We start from the raw sequence: 20,450 nt of genomic DNA on the forward strand, positions 1-20,450 counted from the left end.
TCCCAAAGGCGCGGGATTACAGGCTGAGCCACCGAGCCCGGCTCCAGGAATCTTTTAATTCCTGCTTTGATTTCATTGTTGACCCAGGAAGTTGTTCAGCGTCATGCTGTTTAGTGTCCATGTCTTTGTGGGCTTTGGGGAAATATTGTTGGTGTTGATGTTTATTTTTATTCCATTGTGGTCTGAGAATGTGCATGGTAAGATTTCAACTTACGAAATCTGTTTATACTTGATTTATGACCAAGGATGTGCTCAATCTTGGAGTGCGTTTCATTTGGCGATGTGTAGAATGTATACTCTGTGATTGTTGGATGGAATAATCTGTAGGTATCAATTAAGTCCATTTGGTTGAGTGTCAAGTGTAGGTTCTGGATCTCCTTGTTGATTTTTTGCCTCAATGATCTATCTAGGACTGTTAGTGGGGAATTCAAGTCCCTTGCTATAATAGTGTTAGAGTCTTTATCTTTTTTTAGTTTACTTAGTAGTTTCTTTATAAATGCTGGTGCTCCTGTGTTGGGTGCGTATATGTTTAGTATGGATATTTCTTATTGATGAATTGAACCTTTTATCATTATGTAGTGTCCTTTTGCATCTTTTTAAAGTTTTGATAGCTTAAACGTTGTTTTGTCTGCTATTATGATCACAACTCCTGCCTTCTTTTGTGATCCATTTGCCTGGAAACGCGTTTTCCATCCTTTAACTTTGAGTCTGTGTGCGTCCCTTGTAGTGAGATGAGTCTCCTGGATGCAGCAAATATTTGTCATGGTTTCTTACCCAGTTTGCCATTCTGTGTCAAACCTACTTTCTTATCTCATTGTCTGATATATAGTAGACACAAACTAGTTGAGAGAGAGAAATATATATGTTTGTGTATGTGTTTGTGTATGTGTTTGTGCATGCGCACATATATCTCCATAGATAAATGAATAAAAAAGGAGTGGAACAGGTGGATAGAAGAAAAGATGAATTATCATTCTAGGTAATTATTTAATATTTTCCAGAAACTAAATATAAGTGACTGTTTTTGCTTTTTGTTTTTTAGTCAGGTTCTCTGTCACTCAGGTGGGAGTGCAGTGGCATGATCACAGCTCAATGCAGCCTTGAACTGGGCTCAGGTGTGATCCTTCTGCAGCCTCCACCTCAGTCTCCCAAGTAACTGGGACACCAGGCACACACCACCACACTCAGCTAATTTTTTTTTTTGTAGAGACGAGGTCTCGCTATGTTGTCCAGGCTGGTCTCAAATTTCTAGATGCAAGCAGTCCTTTTGCCTCAGCTTTCCAAAGTGTTGGAATTACCAGCCCAGGTGACTATTTTTATAGGATGGCTGTATGGCTGCAGACCATAAATTCTAGTTGAAGAAAATACAGAATTTGCCGGACTTGGTGGCTCAGCCTGTAACCCCACGCCTTTGGGAGGCTGAGGTGAGTGGATTGCCTGAGCTCGCGGATTTGAGACCCGCCTGGGCAACTTAGCAAGACCTCATCTCTATAATAAATCAAAAATTAGCTGGGTGTGGTAGCACACGCCTGTAGTTCCAGCTACTTGGAAGGCTGAGGTGGAAGGATCGCCAGAGCCCAGCAGGTTGAGGCTGCGGTGGCCAGGAGCGGCCACTGCACTCCAATCTGGGCGACAGAGTGAGACTCCAACTCAAAAAAAAAACCAGAAAATACAGAATTTTTAAAATTAGGGAAAATCATCTTAGAACTATGTGGTTGAATAAAACGATTATTTTTAAGAGTATTTACAACTAAAATGACTTCCCAGAGTAGGAGAGAAAATGTATTTTAGAAGCCTGTATCCTATTGACTCAGGACTTAGAAATATCCCAGTAAGCAAACATCCATAAGTTGTGTATGTGTGCCTTTTTATCTTGTATATAAAAGACACCATTACTGGTACACCAACAACACCAGGATTTCAATTTTAGAATGATTGAATAACAACAATAATAATTTGTGCTATGGTTTTTTTGTTGTTGTATTTGTATAGTACATTTTAGATGTGATATTGAATTCTTGGATTTTTTTCCTCCAATGTAATTATTTTTAAAGCATCCTCTTGTAATATTAATTTGTTCTGCATCTAATATGTCCTTTATATTTGATAATTTCTAATTTTTTTCTTTCATGACCTTTTATATAGCTTTATTATATGGAAAGTATCAGTACACAAAATAACTTTAGCAAGTTTTGCTTGAAACAAAGAGAAATATACTGGCACCTAGTCTCCAGTGTATTATTTAATTTTTCGATTCCTTTATCAGTTTCAAAAGTTGATGATTGCTTCCACTGTTAATAAAAGCAGTTAAAGAAAACTGTGTACATTAGGACAAATGTGGCCTCAAAAATTGTAGGTTATAAAAGAGGGTCAGAAAATAGTAAGAGTTTAGCAAACATTATTATAGTTAATACTAGAAAATCCAAGAAGAACATTATTTGGTATGAAGTCCAGTGACTAGGAGATTTTGTTCATACATTTTAGGCAATGACTCTGTTGAATTGCAGTTCTGAATTCCTTTTGTCAGGTGAAAGTTTGGCCTGAAAGTTAATCTGCCCCCAGAAGTTCTTCCTCTTTTGGCCCTTTCTGTGTATGGCTCTGTCATTCTCTCGGTCACCCAGAATGAGAAATCCTTCGTGGTACCTTCTTTATTTTGTCACATGTAGTTATTTGCCTCTAGATTCCCTTTTTTCTCTTTTCCCTCAATATTTTTCCCTCTTCCATCCAACATTCTTTTTTTGTCTAAATCTTACTTATTCCTCAATGCCATTTTCCATTCTACCTTAATGTTCTCAGCTTCTTAATATTTCTCAGTTATATTCTCAGTATTCTCAACTATAACACCTTTCTTGATTTCATAGCTTCATAGTACTGATTATACCAATTTGCAGCTTTATTATTATCCTTTTACTTTCTTGTTTTGTAATATTGCCAGACTATATATATACTTTCGAAGGTTAAATACCATGTCCTTCACATTTTTGTATCCTCTCCATTGTTGACTTTGTTCAGTGCCTTTCACATACAATTCAATAAAGCCTTACCTGCTCTGAAAACACAGTTTTGTTTTTTGCTTATTTTTGTGAGTATATTACATTCATTTGTCTCAAAACCTTAGTTGACATGGCATCAAGCTGTTATGTTGTGCTGCTAAAATATTGTTATTCTTTAGGTTAGAAGCAGTTCAACAAGCAGTTTTATATAATTTACCTTGTATTTTTATTTAACCTACTTTATGCAAATATCTACAAGTTTTGGTCCAGATATTAATGAGGGTTATTATAGGAGTATGATTAATGAGTATAATTAATGGAAATAATAAACAATATGTCGGGGGTACCTTATGAGGCAAAGAATCTCTAAATTCTGGTGGTGCTTGATGATCTGAAACTTTGGTGACCAAAAGTTCTGATTTGCCTAAGGCAGTATCTGTTGGGAGCCAGCCTTGGAGGCCCGCCTGTTGTCTAGGTATAATAATTAACAGTGTGCTCCCTTTTTATTCTCAAAAGAACCCTGATTTTAACAATAAATTACATGGTCACCCTACTTAATAGCAGATGTCCCTGCAACAAATGTCTCTATTATGGTAGGTGGCTTTAATCAAAGATGAAAGCTTTAAGTCTTATGATGTAACTCTCTTGTTCTGGTCATGTAGTTAGATGTGTACTACTCTTCTAATCCCTCATATTATATATCAGGAGACAGGATGCAATTAAAAGTGCTGGGAAGTTGAAATCTCTCTTTTTTTAGTTGGAAATACTTGAAGTAACAGTTATAAAAACCAAGGTGCTGCATGATAGGCATGGTAGAATTGCCTTTTGATCAAAAACAAAACAAAGTACACCTATAGTTTCAGAGTTCCTTAATTGATAGTATATGTAAAGATGGCTTCTTTTTTCTTTAATGATCTAGGATGTAGGCAAGAGTGAAAATCATTCCTGTCTTGTGACCCAGAATTGACATGTTCTAGCTAGATACATATGAAGTATTTTGAGAATGAAACTAATTCAAGGCGGTATTTTAATTTCACAGCTCATTTATTCACAATCTTAAACTAAATATTCTTATACCTGTATTGACTCAGAAACGTCAGTGTTAGTGATGTAATTGTCTCTGTCACCAGCAGTAACCAAGGATATCCCTCGATGGACTCTCCCTGCCATTTTGGCATCCATTTAGGTTAGTCTGTGATATAGGATTATATTCCCTAATGGAGTACTCACTCCAAATGGTGACAGAGTGAGGGTGGGCAAGGAATGATTTAAATGAATCCTGAAACCAGTTTAAAAGTTCTGGATAGTAATGGGGAGTAACAATAAATGAGTCCAAAAAAGATTGGGAAAGGTAAATGGTATAAGCCTATTTTGTTTGCTTTTTTTCCCTCTCTGTACATACTAAGTTTCTAATGGTAGTGATCCCTGGGTGGGGGTGGGGGGGGACTACCTTCTTTGATCTTTATTTTCTTGGAACCTCTGTTTCTTTACAGTAGCATTGAAATGTGTTGAAATACTGTGGTACATAATTGATCTTTCAGCAACTGGTGATGGACTGATTTTTTGATATAAATCTCTCCCATTGAATTTTTAATCCTTGAGGCTAAAATATAGAGCCAAACTATAAGACTCATTTTTTTAAGCTTGGCAAAATTGGCGTTGTTTTAAAGATTTGAAAGTCCAGAAACGATTTAGTTGAAACATGAGAAAGGAAATTAATTTTCTCCCAACTTTAGTGAAGCATTTTTTTTTCCCTTTGGCAGAATGAAATTAACACTGAAAATATGGTCAGCTCCATAGCTCCTGAAAAACAAGATTCTCCTCCTCCAAAACCACCAAGGACTCGCAGGTATTGTATGTTTTTGAACATTTTCTTTGAAAGGATAATTTTATTTTACTCACTGTTAACTAAAATGACAAATTCTGAATATTCCTAAGTTACTTTTTATGAGTTTTATTATCATTCTTTTTGTTTAGAATGTAGTATATGTACGGAAACTGATTTGTTACTGGTGTACTAAAAATTTTGTTTCATTTTGGATAAAATGTCAGAAATATACTGTGCCAGAAATAGTGGACATACCATGAGTTGACTATAGCTCATGTTTTGGTACATGGGACAAGTAAAATTTTGGTTATTGTAAAGATTTCCATTTTCTCATGATGACTGAATAAGTAATATGCTTACCAAAAATTGTGCGCATGTTGAAGTTTTGCAAAGCTGTTAAATAACATTACTAGCAAAGATAGGTTTACTTCTCTCTAGTTTTTCTTGTTTAAAGCTCATTTATGATAGTTACAATCATAAATGTTCCAGTTCCTTTTTTCTTTTTTTTTCTTCCCTTCTCTTTCAAGATAGTTGCTAGGTCAGTAATGTGGTATTATGGAATGAATGTAGAGTCACGAGAATGTAGTTTCAATTCCTTTTCAGCCATTTAGCTCTGGGGTCTGGAATTAATTTATCTAAACCTTAGAAGGGGCAGTTACTTGTTTAAGTATTATCCTAGGGATTAAGTAAAATGATTAGAATATTTTATAGTGTCCTTTCTTGCAGTAAGTCTGCCCAAACTGATTATCCTTCCCTCGAGGTAGGATTCTTTCACACAGGGTTCACCAATTATTTCTCCCTTAAAAGTCTGGTGTAAGTTGGTGAGTTGTAAGGTTGTAAGTTGCTAAGGTTGTATCTTGTCATTGAGTTGCTAATACCAAGAGACCCTTCTAAGGAGATCACCCCTTTTTACAGAAGAAAAAGCTTATAACTTTCCTCAGTAACTAAAGGTTTGGTTAGGATTACTGAACTCCACAGGAGCCACTCATTCTCATTTTCACCATACAGCATTCTAATTGCCCATGAAGGAATCCCTGAGTGTGAAAAGGGGTGATGCAGGATGGTAGAAATAGGTAATAGGTCTCTGCAGTAACAGGTCTCATTTCAAATTTTAACTTCAGGATTCAGCAATTGAGTGAAGTTGGACAAGCTGCTTCTCTGAATATTCTTTACCTCAATGTATTGATATACAGTACTACTTTTCAACGTTGTTGTCAATCAGTGATAATGTATATAAAGCATGCAGCTAATACCTGACCTGTAGTAGCAGATTTTTAAGATGTGGTAATTATTATAGTCCTTGGAATACCTTTGCATGCTTCCCTAAGGAAGATCAGGATGCCTGTGCATACAGACTAGGTTAGGTCTCAACATTTAAATACTCAAGATGTTAGCTGTTTGCTAACAAAACTTTCCAGTAGTTCTTTCCTGTTTTATTTCTACTTTGCTATCTACCAAAATTGGCATTTTAACCTCCTAGGAAAGATAACCAGTTGAAATCTGCAAACTATTACTTCTCTAACTTCTCTGTCCCACATAGGAGTTCCTTAAAAAAAAAAAAGATACTGAGCTGAAAGGAAATTAAGAACATTTTTTGTTATCCTAATATCTTTTCATTTGGTTTTTGAGATTGAGCCAACATAGAGATTCTGAAAGTCTACACCAATACTTAGGATTTAAATGCTCTTCTACCTTTAAAAACATCTAGTGGTACCCTCTTCCTAATTTCATAGGAAAATAATGAATAGAATATTCTGAATGTTAAACCTTTTTCCTATACCTTTTCAACAGTTTGATTTCTGTTATTCTTTAATAAACAAAAAGATCATAAAGAAGCAACATGATTATTAACAGGAAAATATTCAACTTTAAGCCAGATTTTTATTAAGCATATGTGCTCAAAGTTTTATGTGTGTGTGATTTTCTGTCACATGTAAAGATCATCTTTTTTACTTCTTCATGCAGTAGGGTCAGATGCCAAAGTTTCATTGTGTTCCACAAAGAGTATCTTGTAACTTCTATGTTGAGATGAGGTTTAAAACTATTGTAAGTTGTTCCAGCTAGCTGAAAATAAAATCTCAAAATTATAAGATGGATAAAAAGTGAAACCGTGTACATCATTTTTCAGTATGGCTACAGTAAACATTAATTGGTTGTTTTAAGTACATGCTATTGGAGAAAGAATCTGGAGCTGGAGCATATAGGTCATGTTAATCAATCATATACTTCTCATTTATTGTTAAAAGAAATGACACTGTAGATTTTGAATAACAGATTTTCCATTTTTAATATATATTTTGTTAAACTTGTTAGGTCTCGGTGGAAACTCCAAAAAATATTTTTTTTTGGAGTGGGACACACTCCCAGCAGGCATCCAAAATGTTAGGTCAGGTCCACTGGAAGTGTGGGGTGTCTGGTGTGTGATCTAGTGCTGTATGAAAGATGCAAAGAATTGCACAGAAGTTGCATTAAAAAATATAGTTTATTTAGAAAGTAAATTAGAGAGAAAGGGGAGATTCACCTCCCCAAGGTAGGGGAGGGGCCAAAGCTTAAAACATGACCTGGCCATACCTCAAAGAGCACATGACTACAATATAGCTTAGCAAGGCAGTGGTGGCAATGGCAACTGCTTGAGTCCTTTTAACCCTTCTCTTTGATGGGGGAAGGTCATTAAGGTGATTGGGTGGTGGTCTGCTCCACATCATCACAAAGGTGCAGGTAAGCGCAGGTACTGAGGTCAGGTGATGACAGCAGGCAGATGGGTGGGTTAGTCATTTGACTGCTGCCATGGTGGTGGGTTCTGCCCGTGTCATGAAGGTCACGAAGGGCTGATTAGGTTACCTTGAATTTTTATGGGTGGAGGCAAATAATTGTAATAGAAAAATGAATTAGTATAAAACAAACTGGCGAGGGGGATTGTAAAACAATCATCAATAGCTACCTCTGAGAAACTGGTTCTGTCCTTGGCTAGTGATTAGAGGATAAGTTATGTCCATGTTATGTCCTTTCAAAACAAATGCCATTTTTTATAATTTATTCACTTAATACTGGCAATTTGGATGTATACCTTATTGGTTATTTCTATAAACTGCCAACAGATATTTTATGGAGACACAAACAAATGCATACCTTAGTAAATTTTTCTTAATCTATTTAATATTTCAGAGACAATGACAATATACTTGATATTTTCTTCTAATGCCTTTCTAATCTTTATGTTTTTTTTTTAAGAGACAAGGTCTAGCTCAGTTGTCCAAGTTGGAGTGCAGTGGTACGATTATAACTTACTGCAGCCTCACATTTCTGGGCTCAGCCGGGCTCGGTGACTCAGCCTGTAATCCCACACCTTTGGGAGGCTGAGGTGAGTGGATTGCCTGAACCCACGGGTTCGAGACCCACCTGGGCAACTTGGCGAGACCTCATCTCTACAATAAATCAAAATGAGCCGGGCGTGGTAGCACGCACCTGTAGTTCCAGCTACTTGGAAGGCTGAGGCGGAAGGATCGCCGGAGCCCAGGAGGTCAAGGCTGTGGTGGCTGGGAGTGGCCACTGCACTCCAGTCTGGGTGACAGAGTGAGACTCCAACTCAAAAAAAAAAAAATTCCTGGGCTCAAGCAATCCCCCCACCTTAACTTCCCCAATAGTTGGGACAACAGGCACATGCCTCTGTGCCTGGGTCTTACTGTTGCCCAGGCTGATATTGAACTTATGGACTCAAGCGATCTCCCTGCCTTGGCCTCCCAAAGAACTGGGGTTACAGGCATGAGCCACTGCGCCTGGCCTAATCAAACAATTTTAAGTAATAATAGGATAAAGGAGTGTGGAATGTTGTTCTGTATAGTCATTTTGATGTCTAGGCTGAAGATAAAAATTTCTTGAAAGTTAAATATAGGCTGGGCTCAGTGGCTCAGCCTGTAATCCCAGCACTTTGGGAGGCCTAGGCGAGTGGATTGCCTGAGCCCAAGGGTTCGACACCAGCTCGGGCAACTTGGTGAGACCTTGTCTCTACAATAAACCAATAAATAAATAAATAGCCAGGCGTGGTAGCATGTGCCTGTAGTTCTGGCTACTTGGAAGGCTGAGGCAGAAGGATCGCCAGAGCCCAACAAGTCATGCCTCTGCACTCCAATCTGGGCGACAGAGTGAAACTCCAGCTCAAAAAAAAAAAAGAAAGTTACTATAACATTTTTATTATATAAACTTTTGTTTTCTTTATATATCCTATAAGCTTTTTCCTATTTTTTTTTTTTTTTTTTTTTTTTTTTTTTTACTGTTTGAACTTTTTTGTTATAATCTAAGACACATATTAGTCAAAACCTACACAGGGTAAAGATCACCAATATCGCTGGTTTCCACCTCCGCATCTTGTCCCACTGGAAGATCTTCAGGGGCAGTAACAGGCATGGAGTTGTCATCTCTTATGATAACAATGCCTTTTAGAACACCTCCTGTAAGAACTGCCTGAGGCTGTTTCACAGTTAACCTTTTAAAAATAATAGTCTGGCTCTGTAGTCTGTAATCCTGTGCTTGAGACCCGCCTGGGTAACTTGGCAAGACCTCATCTCTAAAATAAATCAAAAAAATCAGCTGGGCATGGTAGCGCATGCCTGTAATTCCGGCTACTCAGAAGGCTGAGGCAGAAGGATCGCCGGAGCCCAGCAGGTCGAGGCTGCAGTGGTCGGGAGTGGCCCCTGCACTCCAGTCTGGGTGACAGTGAGACTCCAACTCAAAAAATAAAAAAATAAAAAATAAAATAAATAAATAAATAAAAATAACAATAATAATAATAGAGAAATACATTCTAAATCAATGACAAATAGTACAGTAAATACACAGACCAGTGACATAGTTGTTTATTATTATTACTACTATCAACTGTTATGACCTGTACATAATTATATGTGCTATACTGTGGCAGCACAGTAGGTTTGTTTATACCAGTGTCACCACAAAGATATGAGTGATGTATTGCACTACAAAGTAACTAGGCAATAGGAATGAAAAAGTAAGGGACCGCCATGGTTTAAGTGGTCCATCATTGACTGAAATGTTATTGCAGCACATGCCTGTACTTGCTTTCCAGTCATTTTTAACATTCCAGTTCCTAAAAGCAAACAGAACCAGGAGTGATCAGACATTTAACAAAAGCCTCTAACATGTAAGACAGAGAGAAAATGGAGACAATATAGAATAAGAAGAAAAGATGGGAGGATACAGCTGTCCAATTTTCTCAGTCATTAGGAAATACTGCAACCATGAAATAAGTACCGGATGGTAATAAGTAAGAAACTCTTAGAAATTAAAAATATAATAGCATACATTTAAAAATTAACCAGAAGTTTGGAAAATAGTCAAGGAACTATTCCAACAAAATGGATAAATAAAAAATAGGAGAGAAAAGATAAGGAAATTAGCGAATTTAATCAGGAGATCTGTCGTTGAAACTAATAATAGTCTGAGAGACTAAAGGAGATTTTTTTTCTTCTTTGAATTAAAGTCTCACTCTGTTGCCCAGGCTGGAGTGCAGTGGCACACTCACGGCCACCCCAGCTTCGACCTGCTGGGCTCCCACAATCCTTCTGCCTTAGCCTTCCAAGAATCTGAAACTACATGTGCACTCCACCATGCCCAGCTAATTTTTTTGTTTTTAAAGACGAGATCTCACCATGTTGGCCAGGCTGGTCTTGAACCCCTAGGCTCAGGCATTCCTCTTGCCTCTGCCTCCCAAAGTGCTGGGATTACAGGCTGAGCCCCCGAGCCCAGCCAGAGGAGAAGAAATTAGCAAAGAAATGACAATTTTAGAATTAAAAGACATGAATTTTCATATAGAAGGTAGACACCAAGTTCCCAATATAATGAATCATGAAATTGCATAACATCTAGAATAAAAAAGAAGAATCTAAAAACTTTGAGAGAAGTGGTACATTTCTATAGTCCCAGTTACTTGAGAGGCTGAGACAGGAGGGTTGCTTAAGGCAAGGAGTTCAGGGTTGTAGTGTGCAGTGATTACAGCTGTCAATAGCCACTGTGTTACAGCCTAAGCAATGTAGTGAGACCGTATCATTTTTGGGGGGGATAAAAAGCAACTAGAGTAATATGCCAAAACAAGTGGAGTATACCTAGAAAGGGAAAGATGGGCACTGAGAAATAGGAGAGTCTGAAATCAGAGAGAACCTATTAGCTCAGTGGTGGCCTGGAGAACCAGTGGTCCACGCTGGAGCAGGAGACCTCAGATGTCTAAGAGAAATGTCTGTGGTGTTGATTGCTACCTGATGTCCCTGTCCTTATTGAGAGGAGGGATACAGATCTGCAGGAAAGTTAGAAGACCTGAGTTACTTATGATACATAGAAAACTAAGCCATCAGAAACTCAAGGCAGTCACTAGGAAAAACAAGAAATTATAGATGGAAAGATGAAATCATAATGTCATAGATGTGAATAATATCTATAGTTATAAGATTGAGCTAATCAAAAATTACAGTGTAACAATATTGGAAAGATGGAGAAAAAGAACACTAGAGAATGTATAAACAAAGATCAAGAAATAAAAATGAAAACGTTTTGAAATATGGAAGTAAGTCTTAGAAGTAGCTGCAAAAAAAAGTTGAAAGTGGATGTCTCTGCCAACTGGAGGACCATGGGAGGATACTAACTAATGTTTTTCATGAAAAGTCTTGCGTTACTTGACTTTTTAAATAGTATATGCATATTACCTTGATAAACATTAAATTTTCTTAGATTGAAAAAAGAATAATTTTTTATTCATAACCATAGATTCTAATGACTTAATATAATAGACTTAACTACATAATTCTTCTTTATTAACTTGTTTTCAAAAGGATAGACAATCTTAAAATACCCTTTTTAAATTTTTGTTTTTCAGTTGCCTTGTAGAAGGGGATGCTAAAGAAGAAATACTACAGCCACCAGAACCTCACCCAGTGCCGCCCATCTTGACACCTTCTCCTCCTTCAGCTTTTCCAACAGTCACTACTGTGTGGCAGGACAATGACAGATACCATCCAAAGCCAGTGTTACATATGGTTTCATCAGAACAACATTCAACAGACCTCAACAGAAACTATAATAAACCAACAGAACTTGCAGGGAAAAATGAACCAACTATTGAACAGATAGATAAGAAATTGGAGCGAAATATAAGTTTTGAGATTAAGAAAGTCCCTCTCCAAGAGGGACCAAAAAGTTTTGATGGGAACACCCTTTTGAGTAGAGGACATGCAATTAAAATTAAATCTGCTTCACCTTGTATAATTGATAAAATGTCTAAGCCACAGGAATTAAGTTCGGGAGATATAAATGTTGGTGATATTTCTCAGAATTCTTGTGTGGACTGCAATGCAGCACAGTCAAACAAAATTCCAGTTACTCCACCAGAAGACTCCCAGAAGAATTCAGACACACCTCCAAGGCCAGATTGCTTGCCTCTTGATGAGAAAGGACACGTAACATGGTCATATCATGGACCTGAAAATGCTATACCCACACCTGATTCATCTGAGGGCAAGTCCTCAGATACCCACTATCAAAGTATGAAAACTGTGAGTTTGACTCCAAGTCCTACAACACAAGTTGAAACCCACGATCTTGTGGATCATCATAACAGTTCACCTCTATTCAGAGCACCCCTCAGTTTTACTAATCCTCTTCACTCCGATGACTCAGACTCAGATGAAAGGAACTCTGATAGTGCTGTGACCAAGAATAAAACTAATATTTCAACAGCAAGTGCCACAGTTTCTGCTGCCACTAGTACTGAAAGCATTTCTACTAGGAAAGTATTGCCGATGTCCATTGCTAGACATGATATAGCAGGAGTGATACATTCAGGTGCTGGAAAAGGTAATAATATAATGTCTGACATTTAAATAGCTTTCCTATGTGCCAGTCACTGTTTTAAGTACTTCAGCTATATTGGTTCATTATGTTTTATTCCACACTACACTATAGAATCTATAACAAAATTTAGTTGTCTTAGATACTAATTTTTTTAAAATAAGCTTTTATTTATTGTTACCTTAATTTGATCACATAATATTACTGGGTTGTGTGTTTTCAAAATATTTTAATTGTTGTAACTGGAAAATTTATTTTTCTTTATTATAACTTTTTAGTGTTTTGTATAGCTAAAAAATATGTCTTACTGAATAATTAAAATTAATTTAGGAAAGAATGGCAAAAATGTTGTAGAATGGCTTTTTTGGCCACTTAATTTCACCTATGCTTCTAATAGATATCTGTTTAGTCATCTTTTTTCTGTTCCTTTAACTACAAATTACCTTTTTTTCTCTTACTCTCTTCACCAATACTTGCAAATAAGGTTGCTTTCAACCCTGAGTTTAACCCAGGAGCAATATTGCAAACTACTCTGCAAAGTATGGGCAGTTTAATTCATTTAGTAGTGAGTGGGATATATACATATCTGGTCACCAAAGCTATTATTTAATTAGTGACTGTATTTTTTGACTTGAGAATGTTGTTATCTGGAAAAGTAGATGAGAGTCTAAGCTAGTTTCTTAAATTACAGAATTCTACTTTCTTTGTTCTTTGGTGTTTTATTTGAAGGATCTTCAAAAGGTAATGGTTAGCATTGTAAGCATTACTTTACCAATTTACCATAATTTTAAATGGCTAATCTGTTTTTCTTCAACTTCAGAGTTTGAAATATAACGGCCCAGCTATAACTATATAAGCAAATACGTAGATAAGAAATTTTTATTTTTGCCTTTTTTGGCATATCAGACATGTGTTATTGTGCCTAGAAAGTTTTGTGTTTTGGTTTTTTTTTTTTCAAATTACTAAGAATAGATTTGGTGAGGACAGGAAGGATACATGATGTGATATGCTCATTAAAAGTTACTGCTGCGTGACCAGTCTTTTGTTGATAACAAAAAGAGTTCCTTTAAAGTAAGACATATTGTATGGAGATAACTGAAAGCGCCCTCCTATATATCAGCTCATTTCTTTCAGTTTTGTTATTTCAAAGCAAAGATAGCTGCAATGTTATTTCTGGTTTACTTTCACCCTATCTGTACTAAGCTGTTGATTTGATATTAACTGAAGATTTTCCTGTGTAAATATTCTTTATTGCAGCATAACTACAAGTAGACCTATTTTTAATGTATTGCCAAGTATTTACCTTATAGATTGTTTACTTTATAGATTATTTATTGTTTACTTTATAGATTATTATTTCCTTTGTAGATTATTCATTTGGTAGAACCATTGGAATATGTTCTGAGAAAAATGTGGCATTAGGTGATTTCATAATTGTGTGAACATCATAGAGTGAACTTACACAAACCTAGACAGTACAGCCTACTACACACCTAGGCTATATGATGTAGCCTATTATTCCAAGGCTACAAACATGCACAGCATGTTACTGTACTGAATACTGCAGACAGTTTTAACACAATGGCAAATATTTGTGTATTTAAACATATCTGAACATAGAAAAAATACAGTAAAAATGCAATATCATAATCTTTTGGGACCACTGTTGTATGTGTGGTTCTGTTGTTGACTACAACATCATGCAGTACATGACTGTAAATGAATAATTTTTTATTCATGCCTAAAATAACCTTTTGCATATGTTACTGCCTGACAAAAATCTCTGGCTGTAAATTCTGATTTCAATCTTGACTCAGGCTTCCCGAAAGATTTCTCAAATTTAACTATAGTAGGCCTCATACAATGTATGATTTCCTAAAACCTATGTAAAATTTGCAGTCTCTGGTTGATTAACCTCTAAAACAAAAGTTTGTAACAGGAATAGTGATCCAGTGAGAAATATGCAGTTGAAAAACAAGGGCCACAGTTAGAAAATAAGTCTTTAAGGATGAGGACTGTCAAGAGAGAAAAAGAACAGAGTTTCTGAAAGACACCTGGTAAATACTTTAATATAAACAAGCAGAACTGTCCTTCCTGCTTTGTTCATTTAATTTATGAAATGGTACCAAAAATACCAAGATTATATGTCCCTTCCTTCCAACAGCCATCTCTTCACTGTGAGCTATTAGTAACAAGAGGGCAAAGAGAAAAAGTGATGATGACTCAAACTACCACTGCTGGATAAGTTCTTTAGTTGGCAAAAGAGAGTTCTGGTATTCTTGGTAGATACATCAAGTATCGGACCAGAATTCTCCTCTTGGCAGGACCTAGAGGCTGTATTTTGTGTCTCCAGCTAAATAAATGTAGGAGGGGCAAGAGCAATAATCATACCTGCTTCATGCTTGGTGAAAATTGAAAAGGTTTTGCTTGATTTTTAGTATCTTTTTAATGCTGGCCTGTCGGACGTGATAAAATAACAGACATGACAATATTGTTTGTTCATTTTTAAAAAACAATGGGCAAAGCCCAGACAAAATAATACAAGATCTTCACTTTTCCTGTTCTTTATTTCATCCTCCCTAACCGGATTTGTACCCTAATTTTTTTATTTTTATTTTAAAGATCTGGGGTACAACTGAGGGTTAGGTATATATGTGATCTTTGCACAGGTAAAGTTTGGACCTCCCTTTGGTCCTCACTTGATCTGGTTTGAGATCAAGTACACTTGTTTATGGTGTGTGGCCCCTCTCCCCCCAGCAGTATCCCACTACTGCTAATCCCTTTCTTATTGTATTATGATAAATGTTCCTGTTCTGCTTATAAGTGAGTACATGTGGTATTCAGGTCTTTGTTTCTGTGATAGATCACTGAGTATTATAGACTCTAAATCCATCCAAGTTGCTACAAAGTCTATAATTTTGTTTTTCATTATGACTGTGTAATCATTGTTTATATGTACCACATTTTTCTTTATCCAGTCTACTTTTAATGGGCAACACAGTTGGTTCCATGTTTTTGCTATTGTGAATAATATGATAATATTTTGTCATATTAATGCTATTGTAGTAATTAATAATAATTGATATATAGTACATATTATAATATGTATGATATTAATATAACGTATATTTTATCATATTAATATTAATAAGATAATCATGCATGTGCATGAATCTTCTTGTAGAATGATTTGAGTTCCTCTGGGTATATTCCCAGAAGGGGGATTACTGGGTCATATGGAAGGTCAATTTTTAGATATTTTTAGGAATTACCACACTGTTTTCCACAGAGGTTGTACTAATTTACACTCCTACCCACAACGTAGAAGCGTTCCTTCTTCTCCACATCCTTGCCAGCATCTGTTGTTTTTTTGAATTATTAATAATGGCCATCCTGACCGGAGTTAGGTAGTATCTCAGTGTGGTTTTAATTTGTATTTATTTGATGATTGGTGAGGCTGATCATTTTTTCATGTATCTGTTGGCTGCTCATATGTCTTCTTTTGAGAAGTGTCTATTCATGTCTTTTGCCGACTTTTTAATAGGGATGTTTGTTTTTTCTTTCAGCACCACTGAGTTCCTTGTAGTTCCTTGTAGGCCTTTGTCAGATATATAGTTGGCAAACATTTTTTTCCCATTCAGTGAGATGTCTCCTCACTCTCTTGATGGTTTCTTTTGCTTTGCAGTGGCTTTCAGTTTGATGATCTATCTTACCTTGTATGGCATTCCCTTTTGGAGAATTGATCAAGAATTAGTTGCCTACTCCAATATGCCTAAGAATGTTTCCTGCGTTTTCTTCTAGGATTCTTGTAGTTTGAGATTTTACATTTAGGTCATCGATCCATTTAGAGTTGATTTTTGTGTATGGTGATAGGTAGGGATCCTGTTTCAATCTTCTGCATGTGTTCAGCCAGTTTTCCCAGCACTATTTACTGAATATGTAAATCTTCTCCCCAGTGGTTGTTGGTGGAGGCTTTGTCGAAGATGAGTTGGTTGAGAAATTGAGGTTTTGCTTCTGGAATCTCTTCTGTTTCATTGGGCTGTATGCCTGCTCTTGTACCAATACCAGCCTGTTTTGATTATTTAGCCTTATAGTAGAGTTTAAAGTCTCCCACTTTGTTTCTTTTGCTAAGGATATTTTTGGCTATTCGTGGTCTTCTGTGTTTCCATATGAATTTCTGTATTGTCATTTCCAGGTCTGAGAAGAATGATGTTGGTAATTTAATGGGCATTGCATTAAATCTATAGCTTGCCTTTGGTAGGATAGACAACAATGTTAGTTCTTCCAATCCATGAGCATGGGATATTTTTCCATTTGTTTATGTCTTCTTTGACTTCTTTGGGCATTGTTTTGTAGTTTTCATTGTAAAAGTCTTTCATTTCTCTGGTTAGAAAGATGGCAAAGAATTTCTTTTTTTTGTTGCTATTGTGAATGGGATTGTGCTTTTTATTTGTTTCTCTGTCTGTTTGTTGTTGATGTATAAGAATGCAGCTGTCTTTTGCACATTTATTTTTTACCCTGAGATTTTGCCAAAGTCCTTAATCAGTGCAAGGAGGTTTTTGATAGAATCTCTTGGATTTTCGAGGTATAGAATCATACCATCGTGGATTGCCTGAGCCTGCGGGTTCGAGACCCACCTTGGCAACTTGGAAAGACCTCATCTCTACAATAAATCAAAAATTAGCCAGATGTGGTATCGCGCACCTGTAGATCCAGCTACTTGGAAAGCTGAGGCGGAAGGATCGCCGGAGCCCAGTAGGTTGAGGCTGCAGTGGCCGGGAGCGGCCACTGCACTCCAGTCTGGGTGACAGAGTGAGACTCCAACTCAAAAAAAAAAAAAAAGAATCATACCATCAGCAAAGAAGGATAGCTTGACCTCTTCTTTTCCTATTTGTATACCCCTGATTTCCTTCTCTTGTCTGATTGCTCTAGCTATGACTTTCAACACTGCTGAACAGGAGGGGTGAGAGTAGGCAGCCTTGTCTTATTCCAGTTTTCAAGGGAAATGCTTCCAATTTCTGTCTATTTAGCAATACGTTGGCTGTGGGTTTATCATAGACAGCTCTTACTATTTTGAGGTATGTTCCCTCTATGCCTAGGTTTTCAAGGATTTTGTACCTTGATATTCTTTGTATATCTTTAGTGAAAACTTGAGGATCTAATATACTAATTTACCCTAAGCCATAATAATGCTAACCAATAAGACTTAATGCACTAACTTTTCCAAGAGCTAATTTTGTTTATACTAGTGAAAATTTATAAATGGCTCAGCCAAAAATATATGTCACATATAGATAATGACTTCAAAGTATAGTCATGCACCACTGTTGACAAAATTTTGGGCAATGAATAAGTGAAGATGTCAAAAAACTTTAATAACTACATTTTTGTGTGTATTAGAAAAATAACTAGCGCTTTAAATGGCATTTCTGGTATTACTGTTGAAAACATAACTGAAATACATAGTCCAGTTTAATATAAATGAGATTTAACTAGGACAAGGGTGAGATCAGCAGACATTGGACACTGCTGATGGGGGAATGGGGCATACCCAGTGTTAACACTGGGTACCTGGTCTATAATCAGGAGGAGAGGGGTCCAGTTGGAAGCCCACACTTCACCTGCATGCAGCCTACTTATGTAATAAATCCCCACTTGTACTCCACAACTCTAAAACTTAAAAAATACAATAAAATAAGTAAGGTTTAAAAAGTGAGTAATAAGACAAGGTGGTACATAGTACGGCAAAGTTAATGAAAAGAGTTTATCTGTTGAATCCAGTTTGGGAAACACTGGCTAAAAATCAAAACCAAAGCTTTCCTTTTTGGAAACAAAGCATTGTCAGTAAGCCAAGCAGAGAAGTCACTTGCCTGATGGCTTCTCTACTGAAGATTGCCTTCATACTCGGAGGACTGCCTAATGTCTGTTGAGTGTTAGGAAAGTCATGGGAATAGTGACGGAGTTCATTCTTTGCTCAGTAAACTTCTTGATAATGAGTTGAGTGGAAAAGGCTTTTTGTTTATTGTTTGCATTTTTAAAAAACTGATTTAGATACTTGTGACAGGGATTTTCAGAATGTCAAGAAACCTCTCTGATTTTGTTTAGATCACATGTTACTAATTTTTAATAATTTGTCTAAACTTTATGTGTTTAATTTAGATGTTGATGTTGGTGAAGATTCACCTCCTCCCCTACCTGAAAGAACTCCTGAATCTTTTGTGTTAGCAAGTGAACATAGTGAGTGTCTTTTTTGCTTTTACATTTACTTTATACTCTAATAATAAACTCTGAAAGATATGACTGATTTTAATCTAGTAGCCACTGAGCTAATTAAATTCAAAAACATGTTTGAATTGATAATTGACAAATGCTTTTAATTCCTAGTTTGAAAAATATTTTTGTGACATTTTCTACTTGCTATGATTGCTAAAATTACTGCATTTACATTAGATATCAGAGTTCAGTTTAATGCAAATATAAATATATTTGCAATCTGATATCTTTTCATTCATTAAAAGTAGCACTAAGCTGGGTGCAGAGACGAGAGGATTGCCTGAACTCACAGGTTCAAGACCAGGCTGGGCAACATGGCGAAACCCCATCTCTGCAATAAATCAACAAATTAGCAGGGTGTGGTGGCAAGTACCTGTAGTTCCAGCTACTTGGAAGGCTGAAGCTGAGGGATCACCTGAGCCCAGCAGGTCGAGGCTACGGTGGCTGTGAGCATGCCACTGCACTCCAGCCTGGTAGACAGAGTGACTCTAACTCAAAAAAAAAGAAAAGAAATTAGCCGGGTATGGTGGCGCATGCATGTGGTTCCAGCTACTTGGAATGCTGAGGCAGAAGGATCACCTGAGCCCAGCAGCTCGAGCCTGCGGTGGCCATGAAGGTACCAATGCACTCCAGACTGGGCGACAGTGAGACTCCTACTCAAAAAATAGCACTTATTTATGAAGACATTAATTGCTTCCCTTGGTGTTAGTAATTTAGGTAAGTAAACATTTCAGTTGGATGTGGATGGGCATCACTGGATTGGTGGTAATTGAGTAACACTTAAGACCACTAGCATATCAGAACTGAAAGAAAGTGATCATATTTCAAAGCACTGATAATATACTTCTCTTCATTACCCTCCTAAAAGAGAGTGTAGAAACAACCTGAATGTAGTAACAATGTCTCATGCTCGGTCAAGATACTCACTATTCTAATATGAATTTCACCTTATTAATATATTATTAATTTTGACTTAGCCGGGTGTGGTAGCGTGCACCTGTAGTTCCAGCTACTTGGAAGCCTGAAGCGGAAGGATCGCTGGAGCCCAGCAGGTCAAGGCTGCGGTGGCCTGGAGCGTGCCACTGCACTCCAGTCTGGGCGACAGAGTGAGACTCCAACTCAAAAAAAAATTTTTTTTTGACTGATGTTATGAATTTTGAGGCCTGGCACAGCAGTTCACGCCTGTAATCCCAACACTTTGGGAAGCAGAGGATTGCCTGAGCCCAGGACTTTGAGACTGGCCTGGGCAACTTGGCAAGACCTTGTCTCTACAATAAATCAAAATTACAGCCAGGCTCGGTGGCTCAGCCTGTAATCCCGCGCCTTTGGGAGGCTGAGGTGAGTGAATTGCCTGAGCCCGCGGGTTCGAGACCCGCCTGGGCAGGTGAGACTTCATCTCTATAAAAAATCAGTTGGGCATGGTAGCGCATGCCTGTAATTCCGTCTACTTGGAAGGCTGAGGCGGAAGGATCGCCAGAGCCCAGCAGGTCAAGGCTGCAGTG

At 37.1% G+C, this 20,450-nt stretch overlaps 1 protein-coding gene across 2 annotated transcripts in view; it reads left to right on the plus strand.

The window, feature by feature from the left end:
* PTPN12 (protein tyrosine phosphatase, non-receptor type 12) overlaps window positions 1-20,450 on the plus strand; it is a 61,363-nt gene that overhangs the window by 34,235 nt on the left and 6,678 nt on the right. For both annotated transcript variants that reach the window (XM_008066001.2, XM_021716520.1), the window contains 3 exons: window positions 4,757-4,842; window positions 11,705-12,681; window positions 18,835-18,912. In XM_008066001.2, coding sequence (XP_008064192.1) covers window positions 4,757-4,842; window positions 11,705-12,681; window positions 18,835-18,912 — 1,141 coding nt within the window. The remainder of the gene's footprint in view (window positions 1-4,756; window positions 4,843-11,704; window positions 12,682-18,834; window positions 18,913-20,450) is intronic.

Source organism: Carlito syrichta, unplaced genomic scaffold (genome assembly GCF_000164805.1).
Source record: "Carlito syrichta isolate Samal-C Ts95f unplaced genomic scaffold, Tarsius_syrichta-2.0.1 Scaffold308833, whole genome shotgun sequence".
In the NCBI taxonomy this organism is placed as follows: domain Eukaryota; kingdom Metazoa; phylum Chordata; class Mammalia; order Primates; family Tarsiidae; genus Carlito; species Carlito syrichta.